The sequence below is a fragment of the Sycon ciliatum genome, chromosome 4, assembly GCF_964019385.1.
Source record: "Sycon ciliatum chromosome 4, ocSycCili1.1, whole genome shotgun sequence".
NCBI lineage: Eukaryota > Metazoa > Porifera > Calcarea > Leucosolenida > Sycettidae > Sycon > Sycon ciliatum.
This window is the reverse complement of record NC_088646.1, coordinates 20054811-20073758: the sequence shown is the minus strand read 5'-3', so window position 1 is coordinate 20073758 and position 18948 is coordinate 20054811. Positions and strand designations below refer to the sequence as shown.

At 48.6% G+C, this 18948-nt stretch overlaps 1 protein-coding gene across 1 annotated transcript in view; it reads left to right on the top strand.

Moving 5' to 3' along the window:
* Positions 1-1597: 1597 nt before the first annotated feature.
* LOC135814909 (trichoplein keratin filament-binding protein-like) overlaps positions 1598-18948 on the top strand; it is a 21856-nt gene continuing 4505 nt past the window's right edge. The window contains exons 1-14 of the mRNA XM_065328107.1: positions 1598-2131; positions 7755-7863; positions 9658-9716; positions 10291-10333; positions 10700-10756; positions 11905-11973; positions 15562-15593; positions 15924-15998; positions 16183-16249; positions 16558-16620; positions 16936-16985; positions 17600-17666; positions 17971-18009; positions 18538-18609. Of these exons, the coding sequence (XP_065184179.1) occupies positions 1914-2131; positions 7755-7863; positions 9658-9716; positions 10291-10333; positions 10700-10756; positions 11905-11973; positions 15562-15593; positions 15924-15998; positions 16183-16249; positions 16558-16620; positions 16936-16985; positions 17600-17666; positions 17971-18009; positions 18538-18609 (1020 nt within the window). The 5' untranslated portion in view covers positions 1598-1913. The remainder of the gene's footprint in view (positions 2132-7754; positions 7864-9657; positions 9717-10290; positions 10334-10699; positions 10757-11904; positions 11974-15561; positions 15594-15923; positions 15999-16182; positions 16250-16557; positions 16621-16935; positions 16986-17599; positions 17667-17970; positions 18010-18537; positions 18610-18948) is intronic.

Sequence of the window (18948 nt, the reverse complement as noted above, 5' to 3'; positions counted from 1 at the left end):
AGGATCGTGAACGGTTTTGTCATGCATGTTGCCTGGTCTGCACTGCTAGATTAAATGTTCGTGCTGGTGGTGCTGGCGGTGGTGATGTAATTGTTCTTGAATGTGGGTGCTGTGGTTGCTGTGATTGTGGCCATCGTCATCCTTACCTTGCAGAGATCTACCTTGAGCCGTACCTTACCTTGCATGCCAGCCAGTGATGTGTAGCCGGCAACCACTCCGGGCCAGAGACCAGATGACCGTACCCAATAAACACTTGCTCTGCATCAGCATTACCACAGACTGACGGTGTGGTGTGGTCTACAAAATTAATGTCAGTTACAGTAAAACCTGTAACTAAAGACCACCGTGACTAGCGACCAGCCTGCTACTACAGTAAAACCTGTAACTAAAGACCACCGTGACTAGCGACCCGCCTGCTACTACAGTAAAACCTGTAACTAAAGACCACCGTGACTAGCGACCCGCCTGGTACTACAGACCACTTTGCCAGGCACGGACGGTTTCACATTCATATCATGGTTCTGTCCCCGGGGAAAATTGCGGAAAAAAATCGCAAAAAACGCGGGGAAAAACGCGGCATAATATGGCATAATTTGCGGTGAATTTGCGGTAAATATGCGGTGAATAATATTGATGTGCGGTAATTTTCAGTGAGTATGGAGTGAAATCAATCAGTTACAAGTCTCTGGTGTAAGCACTTGTCATATTTGAGTAAAAAGCCGCCACGATGAGACGTTGCTGACCGAACAGTGCACTGTGTGTACGTGTAGTGCAACAAAAAAGTTCAAAAATCGCGGAAAACGCGGTCTTTTAAAAAATCGCAAAAAACGCGGAAAAAAACGCGGCCGCGGAATTGCAATTTTCCCCGGGGACAGATGGTTGTGCAGTGCAAACCTCTAACAAAGGACCACCTGCCACTAAAGACCGCTTTCTCTGGCCCCAAGGGGTGGTCGTTAGTCACAGGTTTTATTGTATGTGAAATTGGCCTTCTCTAATCTGTACAGTGTACAGCCCGTCCCCAGCGATATTTGTGTGCAATGCATCATGTGACATGTCATGTAAAAGGCCAGTGGAATGACTGTCATGATTGTACATGACTATTGTACACAAAGGACGAAACAGTTCTGTCCGCAGATTGACTATTGTACAATGTATTTCACTGACACTGGCCCGCACCAGGAGCACAGTCTACAGTACAGTCAGTGCAACCTCGCTTTCCGACCACCTTACCAATCCGACCACTATTGCTCCCCCCCCCCCCCCCAATTCATGAAGCCCACATATTCAACTGAAACGATGGTCCCCGTCACCTTCGTCACTCACCACAAAATTCTAGTCACCCACCTGCACGTACCTGGTCACTGCATGCACGGCGATCTACCCGAGCTGATTTCCATGGTGACAATATTCAACAGTTCAGAATCAATCAGCAGAGGCGCTAGTTTTCAACTCTGAACTCCGAAGCTGCATGTCCATACCGGCGGTACCTGTCACTTGTGACTTCGTCGGTTTAGACTTCTTTACTCTTCACGACTTCAGTTGTCCGGCTGCCAAACCTCATCTCTACTCTAGTCTACGTGTAGAACTCACTGCCAAGCAAGTGCCAACCAGTTACCTTCAAGACTCACCAGCTAAGGACTTAGGTTAGGTGGTGGTTTCACATCATGATTCTTTCCATGCACCGGCACTGGCTGATTTTTTGGCGCTAGGAAGGTGCAACACGACGCCCAACACTTGCCGAAGTCTGCGAGTGTGACCTGCTGGAACTGATCAGCAACTGAGGACAGCCAGTGGGTAGTCGATCTAGCACCATCTCTATGTAGGGTCAGCAGTTTATCTCTCTTTCAGGCGTTCGGCCAGTTCAGTAAAGTAGTTTGGAAAAATCAGGCGAGGAGCCTTTGAACAGACCTAACATGGCTTTGCCAGGAATGGCCGGCAACGTCCGTTACTATAATCCCACGCGGCGAGACGTCCCGCTTCGCCTGGACCAAGAACGTATGATAGCGCAGCGGCGAGCCCGTGAAGCCGAGCAGCGGTCGACTTGGGCAAGTCATTCAAACTATTTCCAATCTGCCGACGTTCGCTCGGCGAAGACAAACCAATGGTCGTCAGAGCGGAGCTTCGGAGATAGGTAAGGGCCTGCACTGGTGATAATGACTATGTGCCCGCATAACTAGGCAACACTGGCCATTTCGTCGGACTAAGGCCGCAATCATTGAATGCCCTTACCTAGCTCAGCCTGCTATTGACTTTCAGGTGTTTTGTGCTCGGCCATAGTCGTAATCAAGCATGTCCGGGTCCAGGGAACTGGCAACAAAGCTCTTGACGTGCTGAAGGAAGAACCGTCCTCTTCAGGGAGAACTTGACCCAGGACAAACCGCGAAGCGCTTTTGCAGCAAAGTGTCTGTGCTTCATTCATTTTCACAATGGCATTGGGCATTGTTGTCAGCTAGCGCATTTGGCAGAAACTTGATTTTGAACAGGATGAGGCACCTGCACAGGTCCAGCTAGAAGATTCAAACTGCATAACTGAAATAGCCAAACCACACAACAAGACCAAGACTTGAGACGGATACTGGCAGATAATTATATTCAACATTTCGACAAATCCATGTCTCCCTTAGAAATAATATTGAATGACAGAGGGAACACAGTTGATATAATTATATTATGGGAGAAGAGTCACATCGTTTTTGGAACATTCCTCTCCCCTACATCACCTGTTCCCTCTGTCGTTCAACACCATTTCCGAGGAATACATTGACTTGTCGGAATGCTAAATATATCAGTATCTGTCTTGAGTCCTGGTCCTGTTGCAACGTTCGGCTAACGTTACATATCCAGCCAGCTCAGTGAGAGTGATGAGTCACCACTACATTTACTTGTCCTGAAGATAGGGATCTCAGCGCGTGCAGTGCGCAGGGTGTTTGCGCATACATTGCGTCATCGAGTTTTGAGTGCAGCTCGCGGACACAGCAGAAAAATGGCGACGGTCGATTTTCGACACTAGGGGACGCGGTGGACACTAGCGGAATCGTCATCTTCATCGTCGTTCAAACATACTTTGTAAGGACAGCGTGGCCAAGGCGATATTGCCCCGTCGATTTTCCTAAAATTTTCCATGCGGCAAGAACCCACTTCAGAGAGGATTCAGTCAAAAATTCAGACGTTTTCTCCGGTTAGATTGTCCTAACTTCGATTTTCAGTGCATCAGCCATCGCGAACATCGCCGCCATTATCACTCGGAGAGAAGACATCGCGCTCAGTAGAAGAGGTGTTCACGCTGTGTCCAAGAGTGAAAGATTGTGCTCTTTGACCCTCCATAGTTCCTCTGAGAGAGTGTCTGGGAGATAGGTAGCTTGGAGATGGCCGTAGAACGTGCTTTCCTGGACGCAATATTCAGCCATTTCTACTGTCTTCTTCAACTTGATTTATTTCGAAAAAAATGTTCTTGTCCACGATTTCTGCACTGGACGCGTTTGGGATCGAAAATCTCACCTGCGCAGACTGGCTGCGCAGTTCACGCGCTGAGATCCCTACTGAAGAGGCTTTGTGTGCGTGCGCTCGTGTGTGTGTGTGTGTGTGTTCAAGGTTTAAGGTTCAAGGTTAAGGTTCAAGGTGTTGTGTGTGTTGAAAAAATGAAAAATGAAAAATAGGAATTCACTGGCCAGAAAAAAGCCACTTCAAACAGCTGTGTGGTGAATACCAGGCTAAAATTAGTGGTGGTCAATTCATCAGCCTTGCAAGCTGTTGAATGGTGTAATCCCAGCACGAGTTGCTATGTGTAGCTGTTCGCGATCATCGCTTCAGCGATGGGCATGTCTGAGTCTGAGTGTGTGTGTGTGTGTGTGTGTGTGTGTGTGTGTGTGTGTGTGTGTGTGTGTGTGTGTGTGTGTGTGTGTGTGTGTGTCATATGGTGCAGTGGTATGTGCAGTCAATTTCCAATCGAGAGGTTGCGGGTTCAATTCCCGACGATTATGGTCGCACACGTCTTTCTTCTCTTTCTCGGACTCTTCCTGACTTTTCTTTCATTCTCCTGGGTGGTTACCAACAGCCAGTGTATGAGAGTTGGTGGACAAGCCGTTGATTATCCACTCTCATTGTAATATCAAAAAACGAAAAAAGTATTCTTTCTAGACCAAAGAGTTACCACTCTTTGGTCTAGAAAGAATACTTTTTTGATACTTGATAAAATTGAATAACGATAGAAATATTTACGATACTTCTCCAGATGTTTCGTTGTTCTGAACAACATCGTCAGTGGATAAAGAATGGAGGGCTTTGGGTGGTGGCACGGGTTAATAGGGAGTGATGGTGGTGAGATGAGGTGAGAAGGTGAAGGTGGGAAATACATGTATCTAAGTTAATGGTGAAGGTTAGGTGCGGGTCGATACAGGTGGGAAGGCGTACACCCTTCGGGTAGAAGTGTAGGTTGGTAGAAGGTGTTGGTGTGTGTAGAAGGTGGAGTGGCGTAATGGAAGTGTTGGGTTGATAAATGTGGGAGAGAGTCTAGGTAGGGTGTGGATCAGCAATAGGTGTTGGTGTATGTGGTGGGTAGAATTGGCAAGAGGTGTGTGTGTGCTGAAGAACTGAAGAAGAAAATCCCCATCTCATTCGACGTGATCTCGCTGTACACAAACATTGGCATTGAAGAAGGAATCAGCACCGTCCTCGAATACGCGAATCGCTTCAAAATCAATACCTACTCCCTCACACCGGTCGACCTAAAAGAGCTACTCGGACTGATTCTATATAACGTGTTCCAACACCCAACCCATGGAACATTCAAACAGACAAGGGGATTGGCGATGGGCAGCAGACTCGGCGGCACAATAGCCATCATCGTCCTGGATCGCTTTGAACAGCGCCACATTTACAGAAACATCTCGCCGCCGTTGCCAGTGTTCGTTCGCTATGTAGACGACTCGGGAACCGCAGTTGACACTCCTGCGGAAGCACGGTCTCTACTGACCAAACTCAACGGAAAACACCCGACAATCAAGTTTGAACTGGAGTTGCCGGACGAAGATGGTTTCCTACCAATCCTGGATATCAGACTAAAGATTCTTCCCGACGGCAAAGTCACACACAAGCTCTACGTAAAAGAAGCAAACAAAGGAATAACACTACACGCAGATTCCCACCATCCAACGGCGGTTAAGATGGCGGTCATTAACAATGAATACAAACGAGCACAAGACAACAGCACGCCTGAGTTTGCGGAGGAAGCCAGACGCCTCATCTCAGATAAACTTTCAGGGAACGGCTATTCTGCAGAACACATCATCAAAGTGCAAGCCCGAAGAAGAAACACAAGTAAACAAACAAAAGGGAAACAACTGGTATTTAGAGTACCATACATCTCCGACAAGGTTAACGGCCAAGTACAACAGGCACTTAAGAAAAACGGCATAACGGCACGCCTCGTTAACCCTCGACCCCCACCATCCAAGAACTCAAGAAGAAAAAAGGAGAATCGGAAAAATGCAGAATGCGCGAATGCCCTATGTTCAGGAAGAAATGCACCTGCAGATTTGCCGTGTACGAAGCTACATGCCACCTTTGTCACGAGAGATACGTCGGCTCGACTGGGAGGCAAGTGCACACCCGGGCCCAAGAGCACACAAATGCTGCAAAATCTCATGACAAGAAGTCTGCATTCGGTGTGCACTACGCTAGGGAACACCCGAACGCCACCCCAGAGATTATGCACAAGATTGCTCAGCTCACGGAGAGGGATGAACTGAGGCTCCGGATCCGTGAGGCATATGCCATTCGCGACAAGAAACCAACTATCAACAGAAGAAAAGAAGATATGGGAACTGGATTCTTGGCATAGCTTGCCTGCCACCATCCACTATCTGCCAACCCATCCAAAAATGATCGCAATAGAAGAAGAACACCCGGTGCTCTCCCCCCCCCCCCCCCCCCCAACACACTACACTGCCAAAAAGCTTGCAAACGCACACGCATACACACACACACACAGTCCAGGACCGGCGGAAGCAGTTTTGGATTGGTCCGGCCATACCCTAGTCGTTCCTGCTTTGTGTATGATATGGAGGGTAATCAAATTACACATGACCCCTTCAGCAGTAGACAGGTGTTGGTGGCCAAAGAGTTGGTCCGGCCATGGCCTGACCAGCCGGACCAGTTCCGCCGGGCTTGCACACACACACACACACACACACACACACACACACACACACACACACACACACACACACACACACACACACACACACACACACACACACACACACACACACACACACACACACACACACACACACACACACACACACACCTCTTTGTATATACTGCTGCTATTGCTGATATTATAAATATCACTAGACGAATCACAACCTCTTGTTTTAGTCCCACCCACCACCTCAAAATATTCCTGCACCCCTTGCCTATAGCGCACACCTTCTGTCACATCTTCCTTCCACGCATACCAATACTCACTACCTTACTCTTTTTCGCACGCACCTGGTCCTGGTCCTGGTAAACACTGCCATTACGGTCACGTGTCCCCTCGCGGGGCCGACAACATGGAAAACGACGCGCGACGGCAGAAAGTCGGCAGTCTGCCGAGAGATCAGGGACCATGTTCAATCGGCACGACGAGAGAGCCATCTCCGGCAGCTATGGATTTGGAATCCACGAGTAGAGCGGCAGCACCGGCCACAGGCCCCACAGTGGGCCTTGCAGCATGAGAGGGCGAGCCGCACACGCGGCGGCGGAGGAGTCGCCTGAGCAGCAATGGTAGACACCGCCGCCTGGCACGGAGCCCGAGACGATGTCGCGGGGAGCATCCGGGAGTTGGGGCACTTGTGGACCGCCAAACCTCCGGCACTGCGGAGCCAGCGCTCGCAGGAAGAACATTGTCGGCTACCTCTCTGCACACACTCACACACACACACACACACACGCACACGCACACACACACACACGCACACACACACCTCTTGCCAATTCTACCCACCACATACACCAACACCTATTGCTGATCCACACCCTACCTAGACTCTCTCCCACATTTATCAACCCGACACTTCCATTACGCCACTCCACCTTCTACACACACCAACACCTTCTACCAACCTACACTTCTACCCGAAGGGTGTACGCCTTCCCACCTGTATCGACTCGCACCTAACCTTCACCATAAACTTAGATACATGTATTTCCCACCTTCACCTTCTCACCTCATCTCACCACCATCACTCCCTATTAACCCGTGCCACCACCCAAAGCCCTCCATTCTTTATCCACCGACGATGTTGTTCAGAACAACGAAACGTCTGGAGAAGTATCGTAAATATTTCTATCGTTATTAAATTTTATCAAATATACCACTCTTTGGTCTAGAAAGAATCCTTTTTTGATAGCCAGTGTATGCCGGAGTATGTGGTGTGGTGTGTGTAGAAAAAAATGGAAAAATGGAAAATAGGGATTCACAGGCCAGGAAAAGTCACTTCAAACATCTGTGTGGTGGATACCAGGCTAAAAATAGTGGCGGTCAATTCATCAGCTTTGCAAGCTGTTGAATGGTATAATCCCAGCACAAGTTGCTATGTCTAACATAGCTGTTCGCTGTCATCGCTTCCGCTATGGGCATGTCTGAGGTGTGTGTGTGTGTGTGTGTGTGTGTGTGTGTGTGTGTGTGTGTGTGTGTGTGTGTGTGTACATGTATTTGCCACATTCACTGGTCCGGACCGGTGCTTTCTTCATTCGCCTCTGTGCCGCAGCATTGCAGCATATGAATCTCGCTACACTGCGGAAGAGAAACAAAAAAAGCTTGCTGACCGTCGGCAGAGGCTTTCTACCCTGCTCACGCAGGAGAGGGAACTTTACGAGGTGAGGAAGCATTCTGCAGCACAAACATCCACTTTACAGAGACTTTTAAAATTAAAAGACATCCATTATGCCGCAGTTTCTAACTAAGTAGCATATTTTAAAACTGAGATACTCTAGGAGTCAGGTCGAGATCCTGAATGATATGCAGTTTGGACACATATTCCTGCTGGATCGGTCACCGACATGAAACGAACTTTGCATTGTATGATTATGGGCCTGCATATACCCGGTAGTAGCTAGGGATGTTCGAATCTCAATTATCACGTTAATGTTCCGCACCTCAAGCATCAGAATGTGAACTCCTGGCCTCTCACTTGCCTGCCAATTTCACAAACTTGTTAGTCCAACACAAGCCAATGACATGACTCCACGGTCCCATGTGCCCACCTCACCCCCAGATCCCCGCTGACAGGTTCATCAGAAGAGGCTGGTGACCGTTAAAAAGAGCTCATCACCGTGTCTGTACCTGACAATACCTCGGATAACAGGAGGTCCTCCTTTTATACGTGATCACCAGTAATGGCTTAGTGACCACTGCATGTAGTACGTGCTGCCATACTCCTCCATGGTCCTGTCAAATATAGACTGTCCGACTGGGGCAGGCTAGGGCAATGACCACGATATTCACATGTAGTCACTGGTGTCCAGCACTAATGGTGGATTAACAGTGGCGGATCCAGGACTTGGCCGAAGAGGGGGCCCAAGGTATCCGCCCCCCCCCCCCCCCCAACAACAAATACAACAACAACAAAGTCGTCCTGAAGTAGTTGTGAAGAGCTGTTGTATTTAGGGTCCGGCGGATTCTGCCGGCAGAAAAATTGGCAGAATTCTGTACTTTTTCTGGTAAGTTTCATGGATGTTTGGTATGTGGATAAAAAAATGGAGCAGAATTCGAGGAATTGCCCGCCATAAGGTTTGTATGGTTCTGCCAATTTCACTGCTTTTCGAGCAGAATATGCCACCTTTTCGAGCAGAATCCGCCGGTACGCGGTCCCTAGTTTTATTCCATTCTCACGACATTTTCAAACTGCACTGGAACATTTCCACTCGACAGCGCTAGCGGCCGCGACGGACCTTTGGACGGCTCTCCAACGCGAGCTCTCTTATCTACCGGTCCACTGAAGAACGACCTGATGTCAGACCCTTTCCTCTTCATCTCATATCTGAAGGTAACCCGTTGGCTACAAGCGAAGTAGAGAGCTAGAGAGCGTTTACTTGTAGTTTCTGACAAGTGAAAAAGAAAAAAGGAAGGACGAAGTCGACAGCTAGCACCGTGCACAATACTGGACTTCAGCCCAACGCGATCGCTGTACCAGGCCCTGCATTTTTGGCACGTTTTTCACATGTTTGAAGTGCGGCCGTGTCCTCAGGTCGCAGTGCGTACAGTAGTCAGGTAGTTGTACACCGGTACACAGCGCGCTGACTAGTACAGACTCAGTGCGTGACACCATGTACCGGATCGCGCAGTGACCGGACACGTATAAAAGTACCCAGCACGAGTGACCCACTTGACACGCCAAGTCATTTCGAGCGCTCATTCTACAGTCTACTGAGTACTGTAATCCTGTAGATCAAGGTCGAAATTTTCAAAGGGGGGGGGGGGGCCCAGGCCCCCTGGGCCCCCCCCTGGATCCGCCACTGGACCGTGGGCCTCTCTTAGGTGACTGGGTTTAGAACTGGCAGTCTGCAACGATACAATGCTTGCAATGCATCCTGTACCTCCGTGTCCGGTTCAGCCAGTGCCTCCAGTGTGTGGCTACATGTCTCTGATTGTGATCCCCTGTTTCGGTACAGGATGAGCTTCGCGGTGTAAAGGGCACACAGTCGGACCAATTCAGGGAGATGAAAGACAGGTACAGTGTATATGTGTGTCCGTGTGTGTGTGTGTGTGCGGGGGGGGGGGGGAGGGGTGTTCCGTATATCCCGCCCACTTGAACAGCGAAAGGAATTGTTTCTATGGCATAGGCGCTGTATCCTAGAACGACTGTGAACAAACTTTCCTCTGCGCCATGCTCGTTATTGATTTCACGCTCTGTTTTTTGAGAGCCTCCTGGTGGTAGTAACTCCTCACTCAGCATACGCTACCTTTCCTAGGGATCATCCTTGCATGTCTGCACAATTGATGTGTGAACACCAGTTACACCACCGCATTGTTCACTTTACAGTGCAAAGGGCCTCACGCCATATCAACAGCAGTACGTGTCACGTTTGCTGGAGTTATTCGACAGGGTTTTCCTGCTGCTGGTGATCAGTCTACATCATCGGCATGTCTGGTGTTGAGGCTTGCCAATGTGCAAGGATCACTGTGAATTCTACCCTGGCATGTTAGCTAGTGCATTGCTGGATGACGGAATCACTGTGCAACTATACTGCATACCGATCCTCCAATGTTCTTGATGTGATCTGCAACTTCTGTGTTTGTCACAGAGTGGATACACTACGAAGTAGAAGAGAGGAAGAGCGTAAGAAGGTGAGGAATTCACTCACGAGATTATGGTCTTAGATAACTCATGGTCTCTTCAAATTCCTATTCACTGTTCAGTGTAACCGGCTCAGTGGCATGTATACTTCGAGTACATGCAGAATAACAATTTCACTGTTTTTTTTGTAGCTGTGTGTATACAGTCAACGTTGTGAATAACGGCCCTCTACCGTGCATGAGAAAAATGTTGGCATTCACGATTTGTTGCTTTTCGTGAGATGGAAACTATGTAGTCAAGTGGTCACTAGGTCCAATGGTTGTGTCGTTACTCGTGACTTGTTGTTATATCAGAGGTCGTTATCCACGAGGTTCACCGTGTATGTCCATACATGTATATATCTCTGCTGAATGCAGCTTGCTCAAGCCAAATTCCAACAGCACTTCGATGAGAACTGCCGAGAACTGAGACAGGTAAGTTCCATGCAAGTACATATGCTTGTAGTTCAAAATGATCCAGATTCAGCTAAGAAGAACGCACAAGGTCTCACCCCTTAAGTCCTCTGTACTTCGAAGTAGGGATGAAACGATTATGCCGATTACTCGGAACTTACTCGTTATCTCTGTGATCGCTACTCGTTATGCTGTTATCCAGTATGCACTACTTGTACATGTGCAGTGTACATGTCAGGGATGAATTTATCCTGTATCGCATCGCAGTTTGCGATGCAAAATCGATCTACTGCTACTCAAAAGTCACCATGACTCGCAGAAAATTGCGATGCATACACACTATCCATGCCTAGCCTGTGCTGTCATGTATCATGCATACAGTGCGGTGTATGGGGTGCAGACACTCTCAATCTGCGTGCATATGTACGCTTCAGTCGTTTTTTTGCAAATGGGCTTCCGGCATCACTCTCAAGAAGGACAATGTGGTAAATACCCTACCTTCAAAGAAAAAATGCTAATAAAAATCAAAGACTGCTACACAATTGTGAATTCGTATAGCAGAAACCACTATGCAAAAATATGACAGTAAATTCATCCCTGCATGTGCATAGTACTAGCTAAGTCGCACTGTCTGCATAGTCAACTCCAGCACGCGTCATCCAAGGTGACAAAATCCACGCCTTTTTCTAGGCACCTTCGCACTTTTGGGATCCGGTGTGTCATGCACATATTCCCCGGAGACCAGTAAAATATATTTGTCATACAAATTCAGCATACTCGTTTTATGATAACTCGATCGTTAATAATAAACGGTACTCGATAAGAAGAAATGGATGATCGTTTCATCCCTACTTCGAAGTACATAGAATATGACCAGCAAAGCATTTTGGTGATTCCGTAGCGTTTCCAGAATGTCACCCAATCTCAATTTGTGAAACAAAGTAAGGTAGAAATTTCACTGCCAGCTGGGGAATGGGGGAAATTGAGGTAATGTGGTGTTCTGAGGCTGAAAGCTTTGGAATCATTGAAGGCACCTTTTGCATAATCTGGACCGCATATACCTGGGAGGTTAGAGTGGATAAATCATGGCAAATTCATATTACGTACATGTCTGTGTGTTTCCTGTTTTGTGTGTTCCATGCTGGCAAATTTCCACAATGGTCTGTCAGCTCGAATCACGGCAAATGCAGCGCGACACCGAGGCTACATGGGAGGCTCAACAGCTGGAGCGACAAAGTGTGAGTTTATCAGTGCACGCATGATGTACATATGCCGCATGCACAGACCTGAACATTGTGCACAAAGAGCAGTTCAAACTAATGCTGGCCCGGACTGGAGAAACTCACAAGATTGGCAGCTACGCTGTAAGTACTAAGTGTTAGGTACCTCCTCCCGTACAATCTTACCTACAACCTTTCCTAACCTTTTGAGCCCGGGCCCATTGAAAACCTCTGCCTCGCAGTAACAATTTTAAATTCACTCTATGTGAGCAAACTTGATTTCAAACGATTCTTTCATGTATCCTGAGCACATAACTGTTTTTGTTTTGGAAATACAACAAAGATTACAAAAGTTATGACCGTTTTCATAAAGGTAGTTTTGCGCAAAATGTATGCACGCGCATGTAAACTCCAGTTCAAACGTACGGAGCGACTCGCATTTTTTGTTACTGTACTCGTACATCCTAGGAGTCCTCTGTGCAGCGGTACAGCTCGGCGCCACGCCACGGAAGAAACGCGGTATCAATGTTTCCGCACTGACTCGTGACATTCTAGAACGTCACGCGTGTCACAGTGGCAGTGGTCATGACGTGTCAGAACGTCACGCGTGCTCAGAAGGTTAAGCTGGCCGGCCTGCATGCACCCGTACTACGTCATACTCACCTTTCGTTCTGTTGGCCTGGGTAGCTACTTGCGCGCCCATGTTTGCCATAGCTACCCAGGCCCTTTATATTGCGTTGTTTCTCAGTCGAGCTATCTCTCCTCAATAATCTCTCTCTCTTTTCCTGCTTCAGTGTCGCACTGAAAGCTAATGAACACACAAAATAAAAATGTACCAATATAATAATAACCTCATAAGTTACATAGAACAGAAAAGAATGGCAATCAGTGTTTAAGAGGCTGTAGCTCAGTAACTTCACCTGGCAATGGTGTGCTAAGATCCAGATCATTACATTGCTTATCATCACCACCATCACGCTTAAAATGTGATCTCAGTTTTCGCACAATCAAATCAAGCCACTTCAACAGCACGAGAAGTCCGGCCAGGACCAGGTACACGCACGCCAGGATGGTGAAGGCGGCCTGGAAGTCCAGCACGGCCACCAGCGGGCTCATCACCAGTGGCCCAATACCGGAACCGACGGAGAGAAACAGACGCGTCTCCACGTCCCTGCCCACACCGACCAGCCGCAGGTGCTCCGACGCCGCCACCACGGCCGATACTGCCATGACAACGCGGGGGACGCCCCACGGTACCATGGTGACGAAGACCAGCGGCAGGGACGCGGGTATGTGCAGGAAGGATGAGGGCCCGACCAGCAGGCACCCCACCACGTTCAGCAGCATGCCCACGAACACCAGCACGTAACAACTACAGCCATTGTCGATCAGCTTGCCAACAATCGGCGACGATACGATATTAGCTAGAACCTGCAATGCCAGCGCCGCTCCGACGGTCACGGAGCGTACACCGAACACATTTCTCATCTGCGTGGCAAGCAGAGCCTCGCTGGAGCTGTAGGCCAGGTTGGATACCACGAAGATGAGCAGGATGTAGCTGAGCAGGACCACATCCAGGGTATTCGCAGTGCGGCGAGAACCCCCGTGTGCCGCTCGCGAGCGCCGCCATTCCGCCGAGTCGTCAGCGCGTCGACGTCGACGATGAAGAGCACGAGAGCGACGGTCACGCACCAGGCTATAGCCCCGGTGACGATGAATGGCAACATGAAGCCGCCAACATCGTACAGACCTCCGGCGAGCACGGTGGCAACAGCGTGACCCAGCGACAGGCTGATCATCATCAGTGCGTTGACAAAGCCAAGGTTCATCGGGTAGATCTGTGTAAGATAGGACTGCGCCGCGATGGTGGTGGTAGTGAACGCCATGCCCTGCAGGAAGCGTATGGCGTACGCGTACGCCAAGAACACGCGCCAGCTGGAGATGCGGTCGAGCACGGAGAACAGAAGGGAGCAAGCGCCCTGTACCGCGACACCCAGGACAAGCGCCTGTTTGCTTCCGATGTTCGGCAGGTCGTGCATGATGAACGCAATGCACCCGATCTGATTCATGCTGAACACCGCGCCGATGGCCGTGTGGCCAGTGCGGCGTGAGAAAAGAACGGACTGAGCTGCGCCATGTTCAGCGGACATGTGACCACCGCCACACCTAAGAAGCAGACAGTGAGAAAACGCTGACAACGAGACATGCCGCCAATACCTGACTCACTGCTCCGCGTCTTCTCGCCCGCAGCCGTGCCACAGCGCCTTGCATCCTCATCACACTGCAAAGTTCCGATGACATCATTGGTTACGTCATTGGTGACATCATTGCTAGCTGCAGAGAAACTCAGTCGGTAGAGCATAAGACTCTTAATCTCAGGGTCGTGGGTTCGAGCCCCACGTTGGGCGCCAATGTTGAGTATGAATTAGACCCAATATTGTCCAGATACAATTCGCAACGGGACAGGTAGGTGGAACGTCATTTATTAGGGTAGACGAAGAGACGGAGACAAAGACGAACTACTACGACTACATTATGATTATTGACGAGAGCGAGATTATTTGAAGAGAGAGAGATTATTGAAGAGAGATAGCTCGACTGAGAAACAACGCAATATAAAGGGCCTGGGTAGCTATGGCAAACATGGGCGCACAAGTAGCTACCGAGGCCAACGGAACGAAAGGTGAGTATGACGTAGTACGGGTGCATGCAGGCCGGCCAGCTTAGGAAAGGTTGTAGGTAAGATTGTACGGGAGGAGGTACCTAACACTTAGTACTTACTGAGTGACTACTTTAAACACTACACAGACTTGAGCTCTCCTGGTTATCAAAGATTTGAGCTCTCCTGGTTATCAAAGATTTGAGCTCTCCTGGTTATCAAAGATTTGAGCTCTCCTGGTTATCAAAGATTTGAGCTCTCCTGGTTATCAAAGATTTGAGCTCACCTGGTTATCAAAGATTTGAGCTCTCCTGGTTATCAAAGATTTGAGCTCTCCTGGTTATCAAAGATTTGAGCTCTCCTGGTTATCAAAGGACTTGAGCTCTCCTGGTTATCAAAGGACTTGAGCTCTCCTGGTTATCAAAGATTTGAGCTCTCCTGGTTATCAAAGATTTGAGCTCTCCTGGTTATCAAAGATTTGAGCTCTCCTGGTTATCAAAGATTTGAGCTCTCCTGGTTATCAAAGATTTGAGCTCTCCTGGTTATCAAAGATTTGAGCTCTCCTGGTTATCAAAGATTTGAGCTCTCCTGGTTATCAAAGATTTGAGCTCTCCTGGTTATCAAAGATTTGAGCTCTCCTGGTTATCAAAGATTTGAGCTCTCCTGGTTATCAAAGATTTGAGCTCTCCTGGTTATCAAAGATTTGAGCTCTCCTGGTTATCAAAGATTTGAGCTCTCCTGGTTATCAAAGATTTGAGCTCTCCTGGTTATCAAAGATTTGAGCTCTCCTGGTTATCAAAGATTTGAGCTCTCCTGGTTATCAAAGATTTGAGCTCTCCTGGTTATCAAAGGACTTGAGCTCTCCTGGTTATCAAAGGACTTGAGCTCTCCTGGTTATCAAAGCGACTTAGTTTTTCCTCTTCAATGGTATGCTGTGTGTTTTGCAGAGGCTGCGCAAAGACGAGGAGGAGCGTAGAAGGTGAGATAGTCCAGCAATTTATTGAATTAGTTTGTCAAACTGGACCACGCATGTACATATGTGTAAAGGGGCTGTATTTAGTTATTCCGACATTGCTGCGCAGGTTGCATATTGTACAAAACTGGCCTTCGATAGCAGTCAGCGACCTCCCTGTGTCTATGCATTGATTCTTTAGCAGCCTTTAGTTTATATTCTTTTTGGGTGGGTGTACGTTTGTGCTAACATCCAAGCAGCCAGTACCATTCTACAGCATCACATTGTAGCGTAATGGTACTGCTCTAAGCTCTCTCCCTGACCATGTTACTCCTATCCAACCCTGACTATCTGCAGGTATGAAGAGGAACAAGAAAGACAACGGCAGTGGCAGGAAGCTGAGCATGCTGCCCGAGAGAGAAGTCGTCAAAGGTAGGCTGGCAGCAAAGCGGACTTGATTGCTGTTACTCAGTGGTAGAATGATAGTTCTGTGCTGCATGGGCTGTTATACCGATACACAATGCGGACGAGAGGCCGTGCCCATTTACACGCGTGTGTGCATGTGTGTGTGTGTTTGTTTGGGCATGTGTGTGTTGCATTCTCATCCTGTGCTCAGTGAACGAAGGGCTGTTGCTGAGGAACTTCAAGCACAGATGAGGCAGTTGAAGCTCAAGGATCAGGAGGTATGCTGGTTCACCTGCAGTCCTGCAGGATATCCATGGGTTGTGCAGACATCTTCCTTGCACTCACCACAAGGGCACTGCAGACAGGGCTGGTGAGGTAGTTCAACATTTTTCCTCACCCTCGCCCCTCCCCTCCACCTCCTCCCCCTCCGCCTCCTCTTTTCTTCCTCCTGCTCCTCCTCCTGCTCCTCCTCCTGCTCCTCCTCCTCCTCCTCCTCCTCCTTACTGTTCATCTCTTCCTTGCTACGTTCCCACAATGGACCCACAGATCATCATCACTGATTTGAGTGTGTGCTATTTCACTGCAGGCAACACGACTTAAACAGGAGCAACATGAACTGCTAATGGAGCGGAAGGCGATCATCGAGGCTGTAAGGCACTGCCTAAGACAATAAGCAAGCAACTGCATTCGTAGAGTTGTGTTTTCTCATCCCACTCTCATTGTCATTTCATAAACTAACGAAGCAGTACTGCGGGGGATAACGGGTATGTCATGGTGCATATGCATTGCTAGCACATGATGCACTCGTCATGAATATTGCGGTCAAGGTTAATTCATTGCGTCAAGTCGCTGCTGAAGATGGTGTGTTCTGTAAGTTTTAAAACTTCCAGCTCAAGTCCAGTGGTTTCCAGTTCTGCGCATTGATATAGGGATCGATGCTTGGATATGTTTTTTCGCACTGCAGGAGGATGAAAGACAAAAACTTGAGGAGCAACACAAGCAAGCTGAATATGGGTCAGTGATACTTCGGGTGTTTCTTCTGTACAAACCCTCTGCACATGTACATCAGGTAGTGTTTGATCACCGTACACACTGGTGCATGCGGTCTTCATGTGTCATGCCGAATAGCATGAATCAATCCCTAAGAGCGTGTGATCTGTCTGGTGGGAAAGCATCATTGTCTATAGACCATCGCACCACCCCACCCCACCCCACACCACCCCATACCACACCACACCACCCCATACCACACCACCCCACCCCACACCACACCACCCCACCCCACACCACCCCATACCACACCACACCACCCCACACCACACCACCCCACCCCACCCCACACCACCCCATACCACACCACACCACGTCATCGCTTGGAAGTAGAGCGGAATGATATGCAGCGATTAGTCTTGTCACGAGATTGCTGCTATCTTGGTACTATGATGGGTATAGACATGTAATGTATGGCTAACTAAGATTCTCCCCCCCCCCCCCCGCCTCCTCTCTCTCTCACTCTCTCTCTCTCTCTCCTCTCTCTCTCTCTCTCTCTCTCTCTCTCTCTCTCTCTCTCTCTCTCTCCCGGCTACCGACTCCTCGTGTTCTCCCTGCCATCACACTGGCTGGAACAGACGTCAGCTAACTCGTCAGTACAAAGCACAACTACGGCGAAAGTCACGGCTGGTCCAGGAAGAGTTGGTAAGAAAGTAGTACGGCAACAATCATGTTCAAGTTGCTTGGCGTTGCTCTGTGTCATTTGACGAAGCAGTTGCTGGACTGGGCAAATACTAAATGCATTATTTTCATGGCTGTAAGACCCAGGCTGTAAGGTCCGGACTCGTAAGCCCCATTGTACGACCTGACTGTAAGACCCGGACTGTGTAAAATCCAGGTGCTTAGACCACGATCTGCTGATCAAATACCTGTATCTGTCTGTCGCATGTCAGTGGCTTCAGCATGAATACAGGGTATCTCTTTGCTTGTGTCCTTCTTTTGAATGTAGGAGCTGGACATGCAGATATTGAACAGAATGCTGGAAGAGGTATTGGCTGAGCACTGTCCAGTCCTGTTTTATTCCTTGACTCAAGTTTTGTTTGTTCTGATGCCGTTTAAATACTGAGTTTTAAGTACCTAGCTAAGCTGTTCTAAAGTTACACTTTTGAGGTATTGGACGGGAAGATTCTATGCCAAATGGTAGGTTGATACTGTGACCTGCATTCACTCCGATGCCGCACTGCAACCTCATTATTTACTCCTCTCTTCAAGTGATTGAGCAGAGCACCATTGCTAGATGTGCAATTGACCAGATCAGTTGCAATCCAGCTGATCCTCTCTGGCTTCACGAAGACCACCTCCATCACAGGGCATCTTTCAAGTGCCGTCTATCCTGCTACCAACTTCTTGTATTTTACACAATCATGTTAAACATTATGTTGGCCACCAGCCAGCACTGCGTGTCCAAGGATGAGGAGCAGTTGCTGCAGCTCGGGGTTTCGCAAATTCTGAATCCAGTACATGTACGATGTAGCGCAATGTGAGCGTATGATTTGACTGTGCTGTTGTTCTGCAGGAGAAGTATGTTGCCCAAGTTGAGACTTCAAGGCGGGAAAAGGCTCGTACCGATGCAGCATGGATGAAAGAGGTAATGAACCATCTCAATGTGCTTATACCTATAGCAACTCCACATCAAGCTTGACAATCCTCAGTTTTAAAGTTGAAATGTGGGGTTGCACTGAGACTGAGTAAAATGCTTTTCTACAGATATCCTCTGCTGTTCTTCCCTTCCTCTTCTTCTTCCTCCTCCTCCTCCTTTTCCTCTTCCTCCTCCTCCTCCTTTTCCTCCTCCTACCTTTCCTCCTCCTCCTCCTCCTTTTCCTCCTCCTCCTCCCCTCCTCCTCCTCCTCCTCCTCCTTCTCCCCCCAGACATACACACACTAATGATGTTCATCGCTCTCCAGCATCCACTGTACCTATGATCTCT